Source organism: Miniopterus schreibersii (assembly GCF_964146895.1).
Source record: "Miniopterus schreibersii genome assembly, chromosome: 1".
Classification (NCBI taxonomy): domain Eukaryota; kingdom Metazoa; phylum Chordata; class Mammalia; order Chiroptera; family Miniopteridae; genus Miniopterus; species Miniopterus schreibersii.
Window position 1 is genome coordinate 174,723,468 of NC_138101.1, and position 18,339 is coordinate 174,741,806.

At 42.2% G+C, this 18,339-nt stretch overlaps 1 protein-coding gene across 2 annotated transcripts in view; it reads left to right on the plus strand.

The window, feature by feature from the left end:
- MTHFD1 (methylenetetrahydrofolate dehydrogenase, cyclohydrolase and formyltetrahydrofolate synthetase 1) overlaps window positions 1-18,339 on the plus strand; it is a 50,127-nt gene that overhangs the window by 21,177 nt on the left and 10,611 nt on the right. For both annotated transcript variants that reach the window (XM_081154378.1, XM_081154379.1), the window contains 14 exons: window positions 4,055-4,182; window positions 4,643-4,740; window positions 4,913-5,086; window positions 5,721-5,857; window positions 7,392-7,438; window positions 8,063-8,170; window positions 8,307-8,381; window positions 10,361-10,463; window positions 12,452-12,528; window positions 13,136-13,276; window positions 14,769-14,837; window positions 15,101-15,212; window positions 15,321-15,460; window positions 17,728-17,769. In XM_081154378.1, coding sequence (XP_081010504.1) covers window positions 4,055-4,182; window positions 4,643-4,740; window positions 4,913-5,086; window positions 5,721-5,857; window positions 7,392-7,438; window positions 8,063-8,170; window positions 8,307-8,381; window positions 10,361-10,463; window positions 12,452-12,528; window positions 13,136-13,276; window positions 14,769-14,837; window positions 15,101-15,212; window positions 15,321-15,460; window positions 17,728-17,769 — 1,451 coding nt within the window. The remainder of the gene's footprint in view (window positions 1-4,054; window positions 4,183-4,642; window positions 4,741-4,912; window positions 5,087-5,720; window positions 5,858-7,391; window positions 7,439-8,062; window positions 8,171-8,306; window positions 8,382-10,360; window positions 10,464-12,451; window positions 12,529-13,135; window positions 13,277-14,768; window positions 14,838-15,100; window positions 15,213-15,320; window positions 15,461-17,727; window positions 17,770-18,339) is intronic.

Here is an 18,339-nt window from a genome sequence, read left to right on the forward strand (position 1 = left end):
ATTGAGTGGGACCCTCTCAGCTGGATGGACTGCTGTGAGTTTCTTCCCAGCCTGACTCCCACTCAGATCCAGCCGTGTGCCTTTGCCACATTCACCTTGACATGGGCCGTGTGCCGCTGCCTCCCATGTTACTTGTCAGACTCTTTAACCCCGTACTAGCTTCAGCTACCTCCACAGCCTCTTTTCTCACATGCTCTTCGTGAATGTCTCTTAAATTGTTGTAAAGGGACCACGCGCCCTCCGGCACATGCCTTGTTTGTTCTTTGCAGCATCTACGCCTGCATCTTTAGTGGACCAGGCTGTTCTTTCTTCATGAAGTTTTCAAACATAAAATTTGACAGGACAATACAGCGTGTACTTGTATACATACCTCCTCGTATATTCAAGAAGGAACAGGCTTTAATCGAGACTGTTTCTCTGCATCAAGCACCACCCTAGGCCTTGGCTACACAAAACTGCATAAGCTCAGCCGTGATCCTCACTGCCAGCCACTTCCTCCCCACCTCCTCTGTCTGAAATGCCCCTTCTTCCTTCTGAACCTTGTTTGAGTTCCCCCTGCAAGGGTTGATCTCCCCTCTTGAAAATCCTCTGCCTCCCTCCCTCACTTCCCATAGAACTTGGTGTTTCTTTTATCATATGTGTCTCATACTTGGTGCCCTGTGCTCTCCTCCATTAGTCAGTCAGCTTCTCAGGGCAGTGGTCTCTGCAGTGCCATGTCCAGCGTTACGCCTTCTAACTGCTTGCACTCGGTATCTATTGACTTGTTGAAGGGAGTTACAGCAAGAATAATCTTTTTTCTTCCTTGCCATCTCAACTTTGAAATACAGACACTAAGCTGCCAGGAATATTAGTCACTGTCAAGCCTTCACTGTTTTTAACCTGCCTCCCACTCTCCCTACCATGCTTTTAAGACAGGAGCTCATAAGTGAGCACTTATTTTCTTGTAGTGTGATTATCTAATGGGTGATAGAGAAAGTGCTTACCTACAACTCCTCTCTTTGAGCACTTGTGATATGACATTCAAGCTCATTCTGTTTAAAACGTTGCATCTTCTGTATCACATTTCTGCTTTGGGCATTTTTTTGGCCTAGGTTTTAGGGAGATGAAGAAACACTTGGGTGGGGATCTCAAGTCTTGCAGATAAATATGAAATGTGCAGATGGGTCTGAAACGTTCAGGTAGGTCTGAAACATGCAGATAGGTCTGAAATGTGCAGATAGGTCTGAAATGTTGACTTAAACACGAAGCTTACCATCCTGTTCACATTCATTCCTCACGTAGATGGTAAAATGTGAACAAGACCAATGCGCTCTCTTCCTTCCTGGTCAGCTGTGTTTTTACTTATCCTGGGCATATAGATGAACACTTATCAGTAAGGCTGGATTTTATTATTGCCCCAGGAGGGCAGAATCACTGATTGGGTTAGCCCCATGGGTGGGCTAGAGAACCTAAAGATTGTTCTCTTCATTTGGAAGCACAGCTGGGCCCCTTCTTGGTTCATATTTTGATTATTTAAATCATTTGCATGGTCTACTCAGGGATAACATTATAAGTCACTTGACAAGTAAGAATGAATTAAGGTCCATACTTTTTTGTTTTTCCTCCAAAACAGGAATATTTTTTAAGTTTCAAGTGCAGAGCAGAAAGAATTGGCCAGAGAAACACATCAGAGTGTTCTTCCTGCTTGGCTTACTGAAGATAATTTGAGAAGGGCTAGATTAGTCGTTAGTTTTATTAGGAGGAGTTATAAAAAGAGGGAACAGATTCCCCACCCTACCCCCATCCAGTCTCAGCTCACCCAGCGTAGTGGCTTCTGTACTGGACTCTGTTATTAGGGGTCCCCAAATTAAATGTCAAGGTGTCAAGTCTCAGCTGGATCTTTGGTTGAATTTTGCACCTATAATTCCCCAGGTAAGAGAAGTTCTCGGCCCAGGGTATTTAACCAAGATGTTTGTCAGTTACTAAAGCCATACACTTACTTAGATTGAGAAGTGGTCACTTTTTCCACTGACCACATCACACTTTCCACGAAATACTGTACATACATTAGAGGGCACTCAACCCTGATGGTGTTTGGTTAAGTAGCAAAACTGAGCTCATTTGGTTGTGCAGTAAATTGATATGTCTCCTGTGTATTGAGAACCACGGAGAAAGTGACTAACATTAATAAATAGAACCAGGTGCTGGGGTATTTGAAGCTAACTTCAGCGTTAGACTATTGAAACCTGTACAAAGGGCAAACCCTGAACAGTATTTCCTTGGCATTTTGAAAGATGTTAGTGGTAATGAGAGGAAATGTTCTGCCAGCTGCTGCTTTATAACCTTCTAGAAACCTAAAACTGTCTGAGGAGTTTTTGTTTATCAGCTCTTTATAGTACCTATAGAAAATATCTTATGCAGCTAGGATGGGAAGAGAAACTCTTATATTTGCAGAATGCTTTTTCAATTTCAAGAATATGCACATTTTCTCACTTGATTCTTAGTGAGCTTGCGAAATAAGTAGTATTATCCTTCTTTGCCTCTTTGGACTTCTAATCAGTAAGGAGCCCACAGGGGCTGATGACTGGTAGTTAGTGGATGAGCTGATCCAACAGCCTAGGCCTCTTGATTCTGGCCTTTTGGCTGTACAGTAAGCCCACAATTAATTCTTGGAAACTGTGCTTTTAAGTGAAACAATGTGTAATGAAACCAATTTTACCATAGACTAACTGATACAAGAGTTAGGTTCCTACGGCATATTTCTGCTCACCAAAAAAAAAAATCACCAAACTTCTAAATAAAGACTGAAACACTTCTAATATTAAACATCAAATAAATGTGGGTTATGCATACATTTAAGAAAGATGAATAAAAACAAGAAAGGTCATTATTTTCCAACCAGCTTCTTTCAGTTCAGGGTCATGAATGGCTGGAGTCTAATCCTACAGCTCAGGGCACGAGGAGGGAACCAGCCCTGGACAGGACCCTGTCCATCACAGGGCACATCACATACCCACACTCACTCAGACCGGGACAGTTAGACACGCCAGTTCACCAAATGTGCACATCTTTGGGATGTGGGAGGAAACCAGAGAAAACCCACGCGGACAGTGGAGAATGTGCAGACTCCACACAGATAGTGGCCCCAGCCAGGAATCATTTTTCTCTCTCTCATCTACATTATAACAAAATGACGTTAAATGAAATGACATTATTTGAGGACCTGCTGTACTTTGAAGCATCCTCCCTCTGTTACGGGAATTTGATCAAAAAGAGGTGGTGAAGTGGCTATGATCCTGCCAGATCCTACCTTGATCCTACCAGATCCTGCCTCGATCCTACCAGATCCTGCCTCAGAAGCCTTAGAGCTGCAGGGTCCAGCCCTGACCCCCAGCCCCTCCCTGGAGTGCACAAAACCAAGTGGAGATGTTTTCTGTGTGAGTGAGCAGTGATGCATCACTGGGCTTTGTTCCTTGAATAGCTATTTTTTGCTGGTAGAATTGTAGTTATTCTTGTATCCTTTTAAGGGAAGTGTAATTATATTCTTTGCCTTTCGCATGCATTTAAGTAGCTGCTCATCTTTGGAATTGGATGTTAAATTGTTCCTCCATCTCATGCTTGGAGCTTATGAAATGCTGACAGTTGCTGTAGAAACGGTATCTGGCAGCTGTGACATAGTTGGAGCTTTGTGCACCCAAAAAATTCCTTTGTAGGCCTTGGCAAATTAACATTTTAAAAGGAGCTCATTATAAATTGGATAGTTGGCTTTAAGAGTAAAAAATAGTTGGTATTTTATTTGTCACCTGACAACTACAAAAGGATTCTTCTGGTTCTGAAAAACCACTGAAGCATCTTGTGAATTTTTGCAGGTAAAATAAGTTTCTCCCTAGGAAATAGCAAACACCTGTCATCCCATAGCTTTTAGGTAAAGCAGGCACTTGAGCTAGATGGAACTACGCACCCTAAACTTTACTTAGTTTTGGAGCAGGTGGTCGTAGTTGATCACTTAATTTAGACATAAACACCAGGATTTTGATTCTGAGATTTTGCTTTGATGTTTTCCCCCCATGACCAGATGATACTAAACCTAGTGGGAGAAAAGTCGTGGGCGATGTGGCATACGGTGAGGCCAAAGAGAGAGCGGGCTTCATCACTCCTGTTCCTGGTGGCGTGGGGCCCATGACAGTGGCAATGCTAATGCAGGTGCGTTTGAATTAAGATTTCTGTAATAGTTCTAGGAAACCAATAGAATTCAAGTTATTGCTTTTCTCCCCAAGAAAAAATGTCATAAAACCCGCTCAGAAACTAAGTAGGGATATGAATCTTTTGAAGAAAAAAAGGGAATAGAACAGAGAAATAGAATCAGTCATATTGGTAGAGGAAAGTAGGGGAGGCACACTTCGAATTTACTTTGGAATATAACTTCAGGAAAGGAGAAATGCAAACACCCTGACTTTGCTAAGTATGTTTTGGCTTGCTTGCCCTCTTTAACCCACACCGGCTGATATGGGGAGAGACAAGCAGCCCAGAATTGAAGCATGTTAATAGGTGGACCATAAAGCTGTTTATTTTGTGATTGAACTTGAGTGACCCGGGATTAAGAGTTGAGGTGGAGGTTTAAAATAATCACCCCTGTAAGTTCCATTTGTGTCATTTTGTTTAGAGCACAGTAGAGAGTGCAAAGCGTTTCCTGGAGAAATTTAAACCAGGAAAGTGGCAGATTGAGTATAACAAGCTTCACCTCAAGACACCTGTTCCAAGGTAAAAATAAAACTTCACAAGTTTAAACTTTGTGGGTTGTCGGTTTGTAGCTGTGGCTACCTGTATACCCCTTCCGAAAGCGCCATCGGTGGTTGGGGCGGGTCTTTACTAGGATGGGATTAATTCACTCCATGAGTAAAGGTGGATTCACCTTTTCTATATCTCTTTTAAGTGACATTGACATATCACGATCCTGCAAGCCAAAGCCCATCTGTAACCTGGCTCGAGAAATTGGCCTGTTCTCTGAAGAGGTGGAACTGTATGGTGAAACCAAGGCCAAAGTTCTCCTGTCCGTGCTGGACCGCCTGAAGCGGCAGCCCGATGGAAACTACGTGGTGGTGACTGGGTGTGGCTTTTATTTGTTTGCCAATCAAATCATAGTATCAATCCCGATTATTATTACCGGGGGTTGCATTTGCACTTAGCATGCACGTGCGGAGGTTCCTTTACTTTGTTTGCTTTTAGCATTTTCACAGGTATTTTTATCTAATTGAACGCTTACAGCCACCCTGTGGGGTCAGAGTAGATTATAACTTTCGGAGATGAGGAAACTTGTCAGGTTACTCATCTAGTAAGTGGGAAAGTCTGGTCTTAAAACCTGGCCCTCGTGCAGAATTGCTTTTTCTTAACCCCAAATTTGTTAATTCACTAGCTTTATTAAATGTTCATTTTTATTGCTTGGCTGAGTTACATATAAAAGCTAGTTTTTGAGACTAGATTGAGAAATCGAAATCATAGCAGTGTTTTTCTACAAAGTATATTTTTTCCTTACAGTGAGAAGAGCTAAAGCACAGCAGTGTTTCTTATCTAAAATTGGGGGAAAGTTACAACTAAGACTCCTAAGATCCTTTTCAGGCCTTTCATCTTTCTTATTATTCAGATTAAGAGTCATTCTCTAGGATCCGTTAGGTCTGACTTAATGATTCACATCAATTTAATTCCCCTAAATGTAATTTTCCTCTTTTGCTTTCATCTTGAAGAATAACTCCAACGCCCCTGGGAGAAGGGAAGAGCACAACCACAATTGGGCTGGTGCAAGCCCTTGGCGCCCACCTCCACCAGAACGTCTTTGCCTGCGTGCGGCAGCCTTCTCAGGGCCCCACCTTTGGAATAAAAGGTATTGGTGGGACTCGGCTGTGGGTGGCCAGAGGACACCTGCCTGTCCTTCAGTCTTCCCTGGCCCTCTTGACCCATGAATGCTTATGGGGTGTTCAGCTTATTTAGACACTAGGAATGTCTTCCTCACACACCCCCATCATGGTGCTTTCGGTGAAGGCTCTCATCGGATCACCCCAGCTCCTACTGTCATGATTTGACAATGCACAGGGATTCCTTGGATGGGTGGTATGTAGGCAGAGGTACTTTTAGATGACTAATAGTCATCTGTCACAGTAACAATAAAGGTAATCATAGCTACCAGTCACCATGCTGACTTTCTAGAGACAGACGAACCCTACAGATGTTTCCCCCTGTGGGAATAAGAAAAGCCTACCCTTGTTGAGTATGTGCTTTATGCCAGGTTTTGTGCTAAGCAGTTTTTGCATATTATTTTATTTTCTAATATAAGACAGTGTTATCTCCATTTTGCAATAGCAGCAACTGGGACTTCAGAGGCAACTAGGTCAAAGGCACTATTCTTATGTACCAGAGTGGGCCCCCATGTCTGTTTCAAGCTCTAGAACAATACCATCAACACAGTGTTTCATCTGATTACATAAAAACATGGTATCAGTCATCACACTTCACCTTCAGTTTTTGATAGCTGCAGTACTGCAGACGTGTTTTAATTAAATTTATTTTTATTAATTATAATAGGTTTATTAATTATAATAGGTTCTTAGAGTTAGCTTTCTCATTTCTCATTTGTGGTAGGGTATCACATATTCTGCTTGTTCTAATGATTACTACAAATGTTAACTCAGGGTACACTGTTGCCCTTCTGCCTGTTGTTTTGATCTATTTCATAAATGTGCTGATTTAGTTCTGCTTTTGAGCTTAACTCCCTCGCAGTGTCAGAACAAGCCTTTTTTCTTGTTCTGCTTATTGAACCTAATATTCTCCTTTTCCTCGTATCCTAAATTGGCCCATTTTCTTTGCGTGATCTTTGCCTCACCAAAAAAATATCCATATCTCGAAACCTGGATATTTTTTTGACCGGCCTTTGGTTAATAGTCCAAATATGCCAGCAAAACTCTAGCAGTTAATCTGTTTTCTAACTATGTATCCTATTTAGGAAGAATTACAGTGTTTGTGTTTGGTGTATGTATTTTAAATATTCCCTTTTTTAAAACATGAGAGTAGCATTTATGAGAGTGGAAAATTGAACAGGTTTGCCTTTATGTAACTGTAGGCTGTCTCTTTTAACAGATGTTAGGAATCACGGGGAACCTGTTTCTAGAGATAATGCGTAGGTAATGTACCTGCTCATGGTTTTGTCAGTTAGACTCAGATTTCAATTGAGAGACTATTCAGCATTAAAAAAGGTCAAGTGTTTTAGCTTGGTAGAAAAAATTAAAAACACTGATCAAACCTGTCCAAAGGGTTGTAGGAAGTAAATAAATAACATGCGTAGCAGTTACAGAAATCGATTTGATTTCTTTGTGAAGAAACATGCTTATTAACATGAGCCTCACCCTTGGCCTGTCCTCTAGGTGGTGCTGCAGGTGGTGGCTACTCTCAGGTCATTCCTATGGAAGAGGTAAAGTGTTTCTGGGATTTGGTGGAATCAGGCGCTTTATTATAGTTTTTCCTTCCAGAAATTAAGCTTTATTGTAGAGGTCTTAGTGGACAAATGACTTGTTTCTCAGCAGAAGCGACACTTATGGGAAAAACAACTTAATTTGCAAAGTTGTGAGACAGCTTAGTTCTTTGACATGACAAGAACTTCTAAGTCTGGCTTTCAGAGGGGATTAATAATTTTAATCAAGTGATCAAATGAAGCATGAGATTGGGAAGAACCAACATGGAGTAAACTCAGAGTAATCACTGCAGAAATGGGAACAGTGTATAGGCATAGATTTGGGTTGCTCCATTGTACTCCTTGCTCACTGTTTAAAGGACATGGGAGTATGCTCAGTAATCCAGTGTTGCTGTTGATCCTGGTGGTACGGTGTTTGGGGTTACTGGACGTGTCACTTAGGGAAAACCACAATTTCTTCTGAAGACAGTAATTTATGTTTTCAAGATCTGCCCATATTAAGTGTTTGTCCACTAGCTGTGCTGCCAGCAGTTGTCCACTGGCTTTAACATGGGGATTGATTTGGTTGCAACAGAATGAATGTTGGAAAGTTAGAAGACTGATGTGGCTTCTGCTCTTTTGTAGTTTAATCTGCACCTTACTGGTGACATCCATGCCATCACTGCAGCTAATAACCTCGTTGCTGCTGCCATTGATGCCCGGATGTTCCATGAACTGACCCAGACTGACAAGGTATGGTGCTGAGGCCCCATGGGCACTTTTGAAAGGGTTCAAGCACCTGAATTAATGTTGTTCCCTTGGGTGCTGATGATGCAGGTAGCAAAGCAATGGGGTTCCTTTCATTTCAAAGCCTTTTTCCTCCTTTCAGGCTCTTTTTAATCGTTTGGTACCATCAGTAAATGGAGTGAGAAAGTTCTCTGATATCCAAATCCGAAGGTTACAGGTAAGCTTTTCCCTCTTCATTTTTTATGTTGTATGAAATTGAGTAATTGATAAGAGGCAAGAATCTCCTTAGAGTAGCCTGTTTTGAATAAAGTTATATCCATAACCATAGTCTTAAGGTGATGATCTACATAACAAAGATTGATGGTAGAGGTTATTTCTCATTTATCTCTAAATTATAATTGGTTATCCTGAAATAAATAAAGCACTGACAAGCTGCCCTCAGCTGCAAAGACTGGCACTTCCTTTGTAGCATGGATAGGAGTCAGGATGCCAGCATGGCAGCAAAGTGGCTTCTGAAGTTTGAATCTCTGCTCTTCCCAGCACTGGGAACTTAAGCAAGAATGGTTACTTCTATATTTAACTTGAATTTCTAGAAAAAATATATAATCATTAAATATACACTGTACTAACCACATAGCCAGAAATTTCACTCCTGGGTATTTATCCAAGAGAAATGCAAACTTGTGTTCATACAAAAACATGAATGTTTTTAGCAGCTCTTTTAACAATCTCCAAAATTGAGAAACAACCCAGAGGTCCTTCAGTGGATGAATGGATAAACAACTGGCACATCTATATAATAAAAAGGAATGAACTATTACATTCCTTTGTGTGTGTTATCAACCATAGTTATATTGGGAGAACAAGAGGCAACTGGTCCATATTTCTCACTCACTCTCTCACATCCATGTTTCTCTCTCTCTCCCCCTCTCTCTCTCTCTCTTTCCTTCCCTCCCTCCTTTACTGTCTCTCTCAGAATCAATAAACATATCCTCAGGTGAGAATTTAAAAAAGAAGCTCTAGGACTTGAAATCAAAGGATTTGTCTAAAGCCACAGTACCCCGCACCAGCTTGCACTTAGACCCTTGGCCTCCTGTTTCCCGGGTCCCGGCATCCTCTGTCGCACAGTGTTGCTGCAGTCTGTCTCCCAGGCGCTCAGTCAGGAGTGGGTCGGCTACAGCAGATTCCCAGCCTAGTGACTTCTATAAACAACATCATACACTAGGCTTGTGAGCCATTTGACAAGCCAGTGAGCTCCAGCTCTGAAAACATATTTGAGGTTTTATTTTTTATTTTATTTTTTAAAATATATCTTTATTGATTTCAGAGAGTGGAAGGGAGAGGGAGAAATGAAAACATCAATGATGAGAGTGTCATTGATTGGTTGCCCCCTGCTCGCCCCCTGCTGGGGATCAAGCCCACAACCGGGCGTGTGCCCTGACGGGGAATTGAACCTCGATCTCCTGGATCCTAGGTCGATGCTCAACCGCTGAGCCACGCTGGCTGGGTGATATTTGAAGTTTTAAAACAACGTCTTCATAGCACAGGAACAGAACTATGGAAATAGGGCTTGCCAGAGCCCACTCAGATCTACCATGAGTTAGAAGAAAAGGAGAATACATTTTATAAGCACTTTCCGTTTCAAAATGTGACCCACATACACATTGTAAATAAAGAAAATCGCCAGGTTCTGTGAGGAGGAAGAGACAAACCCTTTTTGTGCTTTCCGAAGGAGTAAGAAGGCTGTGAAGTATAGTGCTACATAAAAAGCGTGCCCAAGTGATTTATATTTAATTTTATTGATTTACGCTTATTTTTGCCCTTCCTAATGTTTGCTGTGAATTGGGCTTCTCAATTGCCTGAGAAGGCTTTGCACCTTGTTTTTTCTTTCACTCTGCTTGGGTTTGGCGAATTGGTTCTAGCGCTTGGTCACTGTGCCCATTGAGGGCTAGGTTTCGGGCACTGCCTGTGGTGCTGCTATAGGGACAGACATGTTGAGAATACCTTCATATGCATGTGAGTAGGAAATCAAGGGTTAGCAAAGGGGATCATAGTTTTCCCTTCTGAATTTAACATGGTTTCTATTTCCTGGAGGGGACCCTATCTAGAGACAGAGAATCAAAACAAATTTTTTTAATGTATTATGCTTTTGTTTGTTCTGTCTTATTTTATGTTTTTATTTTACTGCCTCTTCAGAGACTAGGCATTGAAAAGACTGACCCCACCACACTGACAGATGAAGAGATAAACAGATTTGCAAGATTGGATATTGATCCGGAAACCATAACTTGGCAAAGAGGTACCAGAGCCATATACCCCCCCCATTTGCTTTGGTTATACTGCACACACATGCCTCCGTGAGAGTTGTAAGAATGTGAGGTCTGGAAGCTTGTGTGTTGGTATTTTCATGGTTGAGACATAACCAAGATGGTGACTTTCTTGTTTTCCTGGCCACTTCCATCATCCTCTCTCCTTATTAGCTATACCCAGACCTCCTTCTGTTGGGTTAGTTGGACATTTGCTGGCTGGCTGTTTGGTGATGATTGGAGTGAGAGTGGTTTCAAAGAAGTCCATGCATAAACCAAAAGTAACGTTTTGCTAGTTTTATTTTATGGAAAAAGCTTTAGTGTCATGAAGTTCTGTTCAATCACTTCTTGAATCATGTTGCTCTTTATTCTCAGAACTCTCGTCTGGAATAAGTGACTTGATTTTTCTTGTAGCTCTCTAGCTTGCCTACTCATTTTTACCTCGTTTTATTAAACTCCCTTATAACAAAGTAGGTAACCTTCAAGGTTTAAACACTTGGCGGTTTAGTGAGTGAGCTGCCTGGCTACACTGCCATGTGTTGCTTTTCTCTATATGCAGCTAGCCCGGCCTAGAGTTTTATTTTGTACTAGTAGTGCATCCATCTACCCTGTGTCACTGCTGAGAAGGAATTTTCATCCAGTCATGCAGAATGCAACTAACAGCCAATTTATTGACTGTATTTGTGATTTTCATGAGTTCAGTAACCGTTGCTAGCTAATGGCATTTTTAAGATGACCTTCTTAACATATAAAACCTTACTGATGTTTCTTTTTCTTTGCTTTAACAGTGTTAAACAGATGGTATAATATTTTATGAGGAATAAGCTAAAGACCCACTTATAAAATCTAGTATCTCATTTGCTTTTCCTTTGCTTTAATGTCTGTGTTTTCTAAGAAAGCAAAAGCAGACCCGGGGGAAAAAATGGATCATACCTATTGACTGACTATTTTATACAGAGAAATTAGGTACAAGGAACTTGACGCTATATTTTTTTAAAAATACGGACAGGCTTCAACAACACATTATATCCTTTGTGTGTGTGTTTGAGTGTGTCTCCCTCGGAATACTGCACAAAACACTGCCTTATGTGTTTATTAGTCTTTATGGAAAATAATTTGGCATGTTATCAAGTGCCCTAAAAATGCCTCTTCTCTTTGACTCATTTAGAGTGTAATTAGTGTATTGTTTTCTCTCTTTTTTTCCCTCCTTTTTATTGAATTTTTTGTGGTGACACTGGTTAACAAAATCATACAGGTTTCAGGTGCACAGTTCCACAACATATCATCTGTACACTGTATTGTGAGTTCACCACCCAAGTCAAGTTTCCGTTTCGTATTTTGTTATTGTTTGGCACATCATACAAAAAACAAAAATGGAAATACACTAAAATGTTAGCAGTAATTAGTCCTGGGAGGTAGAAGTAAGATTAGTTAGCTGGTTGATCTTTTCCATGTTTTCCAAGGATATACAGTTAGATAGATATTCTGCCATCTATCAGTTTCTATGAATGGAAGTTATTTCGACTCAGTGTGCTAAAGGAAAGAGCAGGTCTGTTACCCAGCATGCTTCAAAAGGCATTTGCCTGGCCCTGTGCTTATGGCTCTTATGTTTCTCAGGGTAGTGTAAGGTCAGTGAGTCATCCCGCAGAACAATGTTTCTCAGGGTGGTGTAAGGTCAGTGAGTCATCCTGCAGAACAACACAAACCTGTAGGATCAGATGTGCTTTAAAATAGGTCCCGGATTTCTAGTTGTTTGAATTCTCTAGACAGAATAAAACCAAGCCAGTCCACATTTCTTTCTTTAAAAATAAGTACTGTACAAAGTTCCTTTGAACCCATATTGTAGCTTTGCCATCAGTTTTGAAATCAAATACTAATAGACAGATATTACTTTAGACTTGTTGCTCTAAGACCTGGCTGGTTCCTTTAACTTTATGGTCCTTTGACTAACATTACTCTGTGTCTTCCCTTTCTACTGCAGTGTTGGATACCAATGATAGATTCCTGAGAAAGATCACAATTGGACAGGCTCCAACGGAGAAAGGTCACACCCGGACGGTAACTGTCTGTTCCTTTCTAAGGGAATCAGCTCAGATGAAGCAGATCCTTGCTCCTTCTGCCCTCCTCCGTCAGCGCCCCTCCGACTGACACTGCCGGGTGTTGTTCTGCCTTCTCCCTTTTAAAACGGGAGTGAGTAGGTGTGTGGGATTGAGCACTCCTGACAGCTTTTGCAGTAAATCCCATGTGTCACCTGCGCGTTTTCCCTGGCATTTTTTCCTGGAGGCAGAGAGCCCCAAGTGAATATCCATGTACACAAATCGATTGAAATTGCTTCTTGTTGGTGGCAATCCTACAGTATGTCTCTTCAGCGTGAGAGCTCCCATGCTGCGTGTTAGGGAAACCATAACTACATGATTGCAAGCTGCTTTCACAGGATTGTTGGTCCTTCTAGAGTCTTTATTTTAAAGATTTGACCACTCGAGGTCTTGGAATAGTTAATTACAAATTTTTGCTGTTGGAGAATTATTTTCATTAAGTTCTTTGTGTACTACTGTTATTCTATCCATTTAAGCTTTCGTTTAAGCTGTGGATGCAAACAAGGATTACTTGTGCAATTCTCTGGTTTAATGAAGTTTTCCCTGTCGTGTCTCTTTCCTTCCAACAGGCCCAATTTGATATCTCTGTGGCCAGTGAAATCATGGCTGTCCTGGCTCTCACCAGTTCCCTAGAAGACATGAGAGAGAGACTGAGCAAAATGGTAGTGGCGTCCAGCAAGAAAGGGGAGCCCATCAGCACTGAAGACCTGGTGGGTACCCCAGTGTGCAGGCCTGAGATGCAACCTGTGTCCATTGTCCTAGGGTCTCAGCATTACCAGTAACAGAAATTATGCTGCAATTAACTAATAAATTTAATGATTTTGTTGCTGACAAGGTAATTATGAAATTTATAAAATTCATAGTGATTAATAGGTAGTGTGCTCCAATAATAAACCAGGGTTTCAGATGGTGTGAGCAACATCTTCAACCTGTGAGTATTCCCTAAAGTGGATACATGACTTCAGTTTGCAGAGGACATCAAGAGTCCAAATGAGGCCCTTCGTAGCTGAGCTTGGAGTCACACCCTAGCCTCTCCCCATGACAGGCCCCCCTGCACAGAGGTCTCTTGTCATGAGGTTTATTGGCCTCAGCCTTATCCACATGGTAACCACATGGGGAATAACTCATTAATCAGTTATCTGATGTCCTACTAGGCTAGCTCTCTACTTCAGGTTTATTTCTCAACTGTCTACATGATAATATGAGGTTTGAAATGAGATGATCTTATAGATTAATTTTTTAATTGCTGTTTTTTCATTGATTTTAGAGAGAGGAAGGGAAAGAGAGACATTAATGTGAGAAAGAAACATCGATTGGTTGTCTCTCATACATGCCCCAACTGGGGACCTAACCTGCAACCTAGGCATATGCCCTGACCGGGAATCGAACCCTCGACCCTTTGGTACATGGGATTACACTCCAACCAACTGAGCCACACTGGCCAGGGCTAGATAAGTTTTTTAAAGGTCTGTTTGTATTGACATATACCAAAATGGTTGGCCTGTGATTGAGCAAGCAGTATGTCAGATGATTTCAGAAAGGGGGGAAAACATTAATAGCTTCCGTTCACAGTTAATATGTGTAAAAAAATGAAATTGTTTTAAATTTCTACACCCAAAGCAGAAACTTGGAAACTCATTAAAACTAAATATAAATGGGATCTATAGTTTTATTTTACTTTGTTACCAGTTTGTTCAGCTGTGGTTGGAGGGCTTAGAAGAGGGATCTGGTATTTTAAGAGTTGGTATTGAATTCCTGGGTAAATTGTTTGTTTCTGCTTTGGGAAATACATATTGAAATTGGTTTGTGGCCATTTCTGCCCAGACACCGAAGTTACAAATAATTCAATACTCAAAGAACTAGCATTTCCGTGCTGTGAACTAGTCTAAAATGGATTCCCCTCGTCCATCACAGCAGAGCTTGATTGAGATGCGTGTTTCCAGAGTTACACGTTTTTTCCAAAAATCACATGTGAATGTCATTTTTATTCTAGCTGTCTCCCTGCTTAAAATAACTGGTAACTTCAGAGTGTATCCAGAAAAAAATAAATATGAGAATAAATGAATGGCCTGGTTCAGATAGAAGTAGACCATAATTGGTCCAAGATGGCTAAAAAAGGAAGACCCAAGAGTGTTGAATTTTGGTTTTGAGGGGTTGGTTGTTTGCTGGTAGGAGTCGATGCTTCATGCCTTTGTTTTGTAGGGGGTGAGTGGTGCGTTGGCTGTGCTTATGAAGGATGCAATCAAGCCCAACCTCATGCAGACACTAGAGGTGAGCAGAGTGGTTCCTCCATTCTGAGTCCGTTTCCTGTGTTCGCACTTGTCTTGCTGAGCCAAGACCCCTTCTACCTGCCCGTCTCTGCCATCTTTCTCATGGTTGCAATTGGGACATTACTGTCATAAAAGACGCAGCTTCATGTTTAGCCCTTTGGGATGTCTTTTTCTTTTGGATTCCAACTAACGTTCATCTTGACTGTGTGATCCCATTTTGAAGCAGGATTGACAGGTTCGCTCGTGCTGTCTTGATTTCCACAGGGCACTCCAGTGTTTGTTCACGCTGGACCGTTTGCCAACATCGCACACGGGAATTCTTCTATCATTGCAGACCGGATTGCACTCAAGCTCGTTGGCCCCGAAGGATTTGTAGGTGAGTATTTTTGCGAAGACAGTGAATAGATGGTTTGGGGGTAGTTGTAGGGAGGTTGACATCAAGGGAATTGGGATAGCATTTTTACAGTTGCTTTTCTCCTTACAGTGACTGAAGCAGGATTCGGAGCAGACATCGGAATGGAAAAGTTTTTTAACATCAAATGCCGGTATTCTGGTCTCCGCCCTCATGTGGTGGTGCTTGTTGCCACTGTCAGGGCTCTTAAAATGCACGGAGGCGGACCCACGGTGAGGATCCAGAGTAGGAAGAGTCTGATTGTCAGGAATGTTCTGAAGGCTAAAGGGAAGCTTCATGACTTGTGCCTGTTCCTTCATTAAGCGGCTCTTATCCTCATGACCTGATAGGGTGCCAGAAGCAAGAGATACACAGGCGGCTCTTGTGCTAGCCCCTTATCACTCGAAGGCAGTACCACCTAAGAGGCAGTGCCATTCTAAGAGGGCTGATATTGGCATCATGGCCAGCCTTTCCGAGGAAAACATCTGATAATATCTAAACGCCTCCAAGGACATGTGCCTGCTAAACACTCAAAAAACTCCTTTATGTTCAGACTGTTCTTTTAAACTCTCAGTCCCATTTTCCCTCTGAATAGTGACACTGACAGCCAGCCAACCAAACCATTTAGCTGAGACAGGTCAGCCCTTCTGGAGAGGTGTGCGCTGGGCGGGACCACTAGCACCCTGGCGTGGGAGGGAGGAGAGGGGAGGGTAGAGGTGCTCGGGACTGCCTCTGGGTAATAGAGAGAAACAGAGGTTAGGACTGGTTATGTTCAACTCCAACCTGAACTTTGTGGTTTCCTGAATCCCTATTGGTTAGAAATTTCACTTTTTATCCTGTTATTTTAACACCTTTCTTCAGCACCTGCATGTAAAGACATGGTGCTAGTGTTCAGAAATTGAAGAAGTATTCAACTCCTGCCCTATAACTTGAGAAATAAGACCTCACTCACCTACAGAACAAAGTCAGTGTCTCAGTGTAGTGACCAATATAGCAGGTCTCAAGCATTTTGGTCTCAGAAAATCTTTATACTCTTAAAAATTATTGAGGTCTTGAAAGAACTTATATTTAGGTGGGTAATATCTATTGATATTTATTATATTAGGAATTAAAACTGAGTTGCATATTAACATAAATAACATTTTTTTAAATGAAAAGTTACTATGTTTTCCAAAACAAAATTTAGGCATTGTACATTTTTCAGTTCTCTTCGGTATCTGTCTTAATTGAAGATCTCTGGATTCTCATCTTCTGCATTTGATCTTTTGCGATATCCCGTGTCACATAACTTTTGGAAAATTCCATTGTATACTCAGTGAGAAAATAAGAATGAAAAGGGTTATGATATCTTCAAATTACTATGGAAATAGTCTTGACCTTGTGGACCCCATGAAAGGATTAGGTCCCCGGGCCTCACCGTGAGAACCGCTGCCATAACACAACCCCAACCTCTCCAGTCTCACTTGTCTCCAAGGGACCAAAAGCACTCCTAACCCAGGACACCCCTTTCTGCTAGCAGTGCAGGAAGGACTCCCTTTTCCTTCCCAATTATAACCAACATTTCTCTCTCGCACCCCCTTACTCTCACAACTTTGTACTTTCTTTTCCCCTGACCTCATACTTTAAAAAATAATGCTGAGCACTTAACCTGGGCAGAACTGAGAGGAGGGTCTTACACACACATCGCTACCAAGGAGCCAGACAGGCTGCTCACTTTACCTCCTGGAGCCACATGTAAGGCCCAGAGCAAGGTGGCTCAGGTCCCTGCTTCCGGCCCCACCTCTCCAAGGCCCCTTTTGGAGCTGGAGCACCGTAGTCTCTGAGGAATGGGAATGGACAAAGCTGAGAAACTGAAGGCTCCTTAATCACTGTCCATTGCCCACAGTGGGATTCCCGGGATCAGCACCTTCACCCCCGTGCTCATCCCTGTGGCCGCAAAAGGGCCAGGCCACCAGGTACTTCTCTAACTGAACTTACTGCTTAAGTATTCTGAGGCCTTTAACTACGTCGTGATAGAGGAAGAGAACCCTTGTGTGTTGTTTCCCTCCTGTTTGTGTTGCTCCTGCGGGACCAGCTCATGATCCCATCGAGGGGCTTGTCACAGACTCCGTCAGCAGACATGTCAAGGTGGCCTTTGCAGGGCTTACAGCTGCCTTTTCCTGTGCTCACCTTCACTTCCACCCTGCTGCTGGGTGCATCACTCAAAGGTTATTGCCCCTGCCTAGAACACATCCCTTCCCCCCAGTCTTCACAGACCCGTCCTTTCTCACCACCTTTGTTCAGGCCACAAAGGTCCCCACTCTTCTCGAAGCAGTCATTTTTGTTCTGTGCTGTAGGATTGGTCATAGGCCCTTAATCCTTAAGGCAGGAAACAATCTTATCCTACCATATATCCCCCAAGCGTGCAGCTTCTGGCCTTTAACACGTGGCACATACCACTTTAAGCTGGTATCTAATTGTAAATAGAAAATGCCTCTGACTTTGCTTCCTTTCCTTCCAGGTCACTGCTGGACTGCCTCTTCCCAAGGCTTACATAGAGGAGGTAACTTGAATCATTTCTAATTACCTGACTAGAAAGCTCCACCCTGAATCAGCATATCTCAACCGGCTCAGTTGGAGACAAGTTGGGGTATCACTCTGACCCAGGCTTGTTCCTGGGAGCAGGTTGTCCCTGCTAAAAGGCCTGAGGTGTGCTGAAGAATTGAATTGAATGAAATAAAGATTGCCCCACATAGGATACCAGTAAAACTACTGCCCTCGATCAGCAGTGGTTTCTCCACTGGGAGTGATTTTGCCCCCAGGGGACATTTGATTGTTATAACCTGTGTGGAGTGCTACTGGAATTCAGTGGGTAGAAGCCAGGGCTGCTGTTAAACAGCCTACAGTGCCCAGGACACTCCCACTACAAGGAATGATTTTGGCCCCAAATGTTAGACGTGCTGAGGTTGAGAAACCCTGCTCTAGACAAATGGAAATTTCCTTGTCTTCTCTGTATTGGCTGGTTGATTCCCAAATGCCATTCAAATCAGAAGCAAATACACGGACCTTTTTTGAAATGTCTTTTCCTCTGCAGATTTAAATCCAAATTAAAGGGTCAAGATACAGTCAGCAT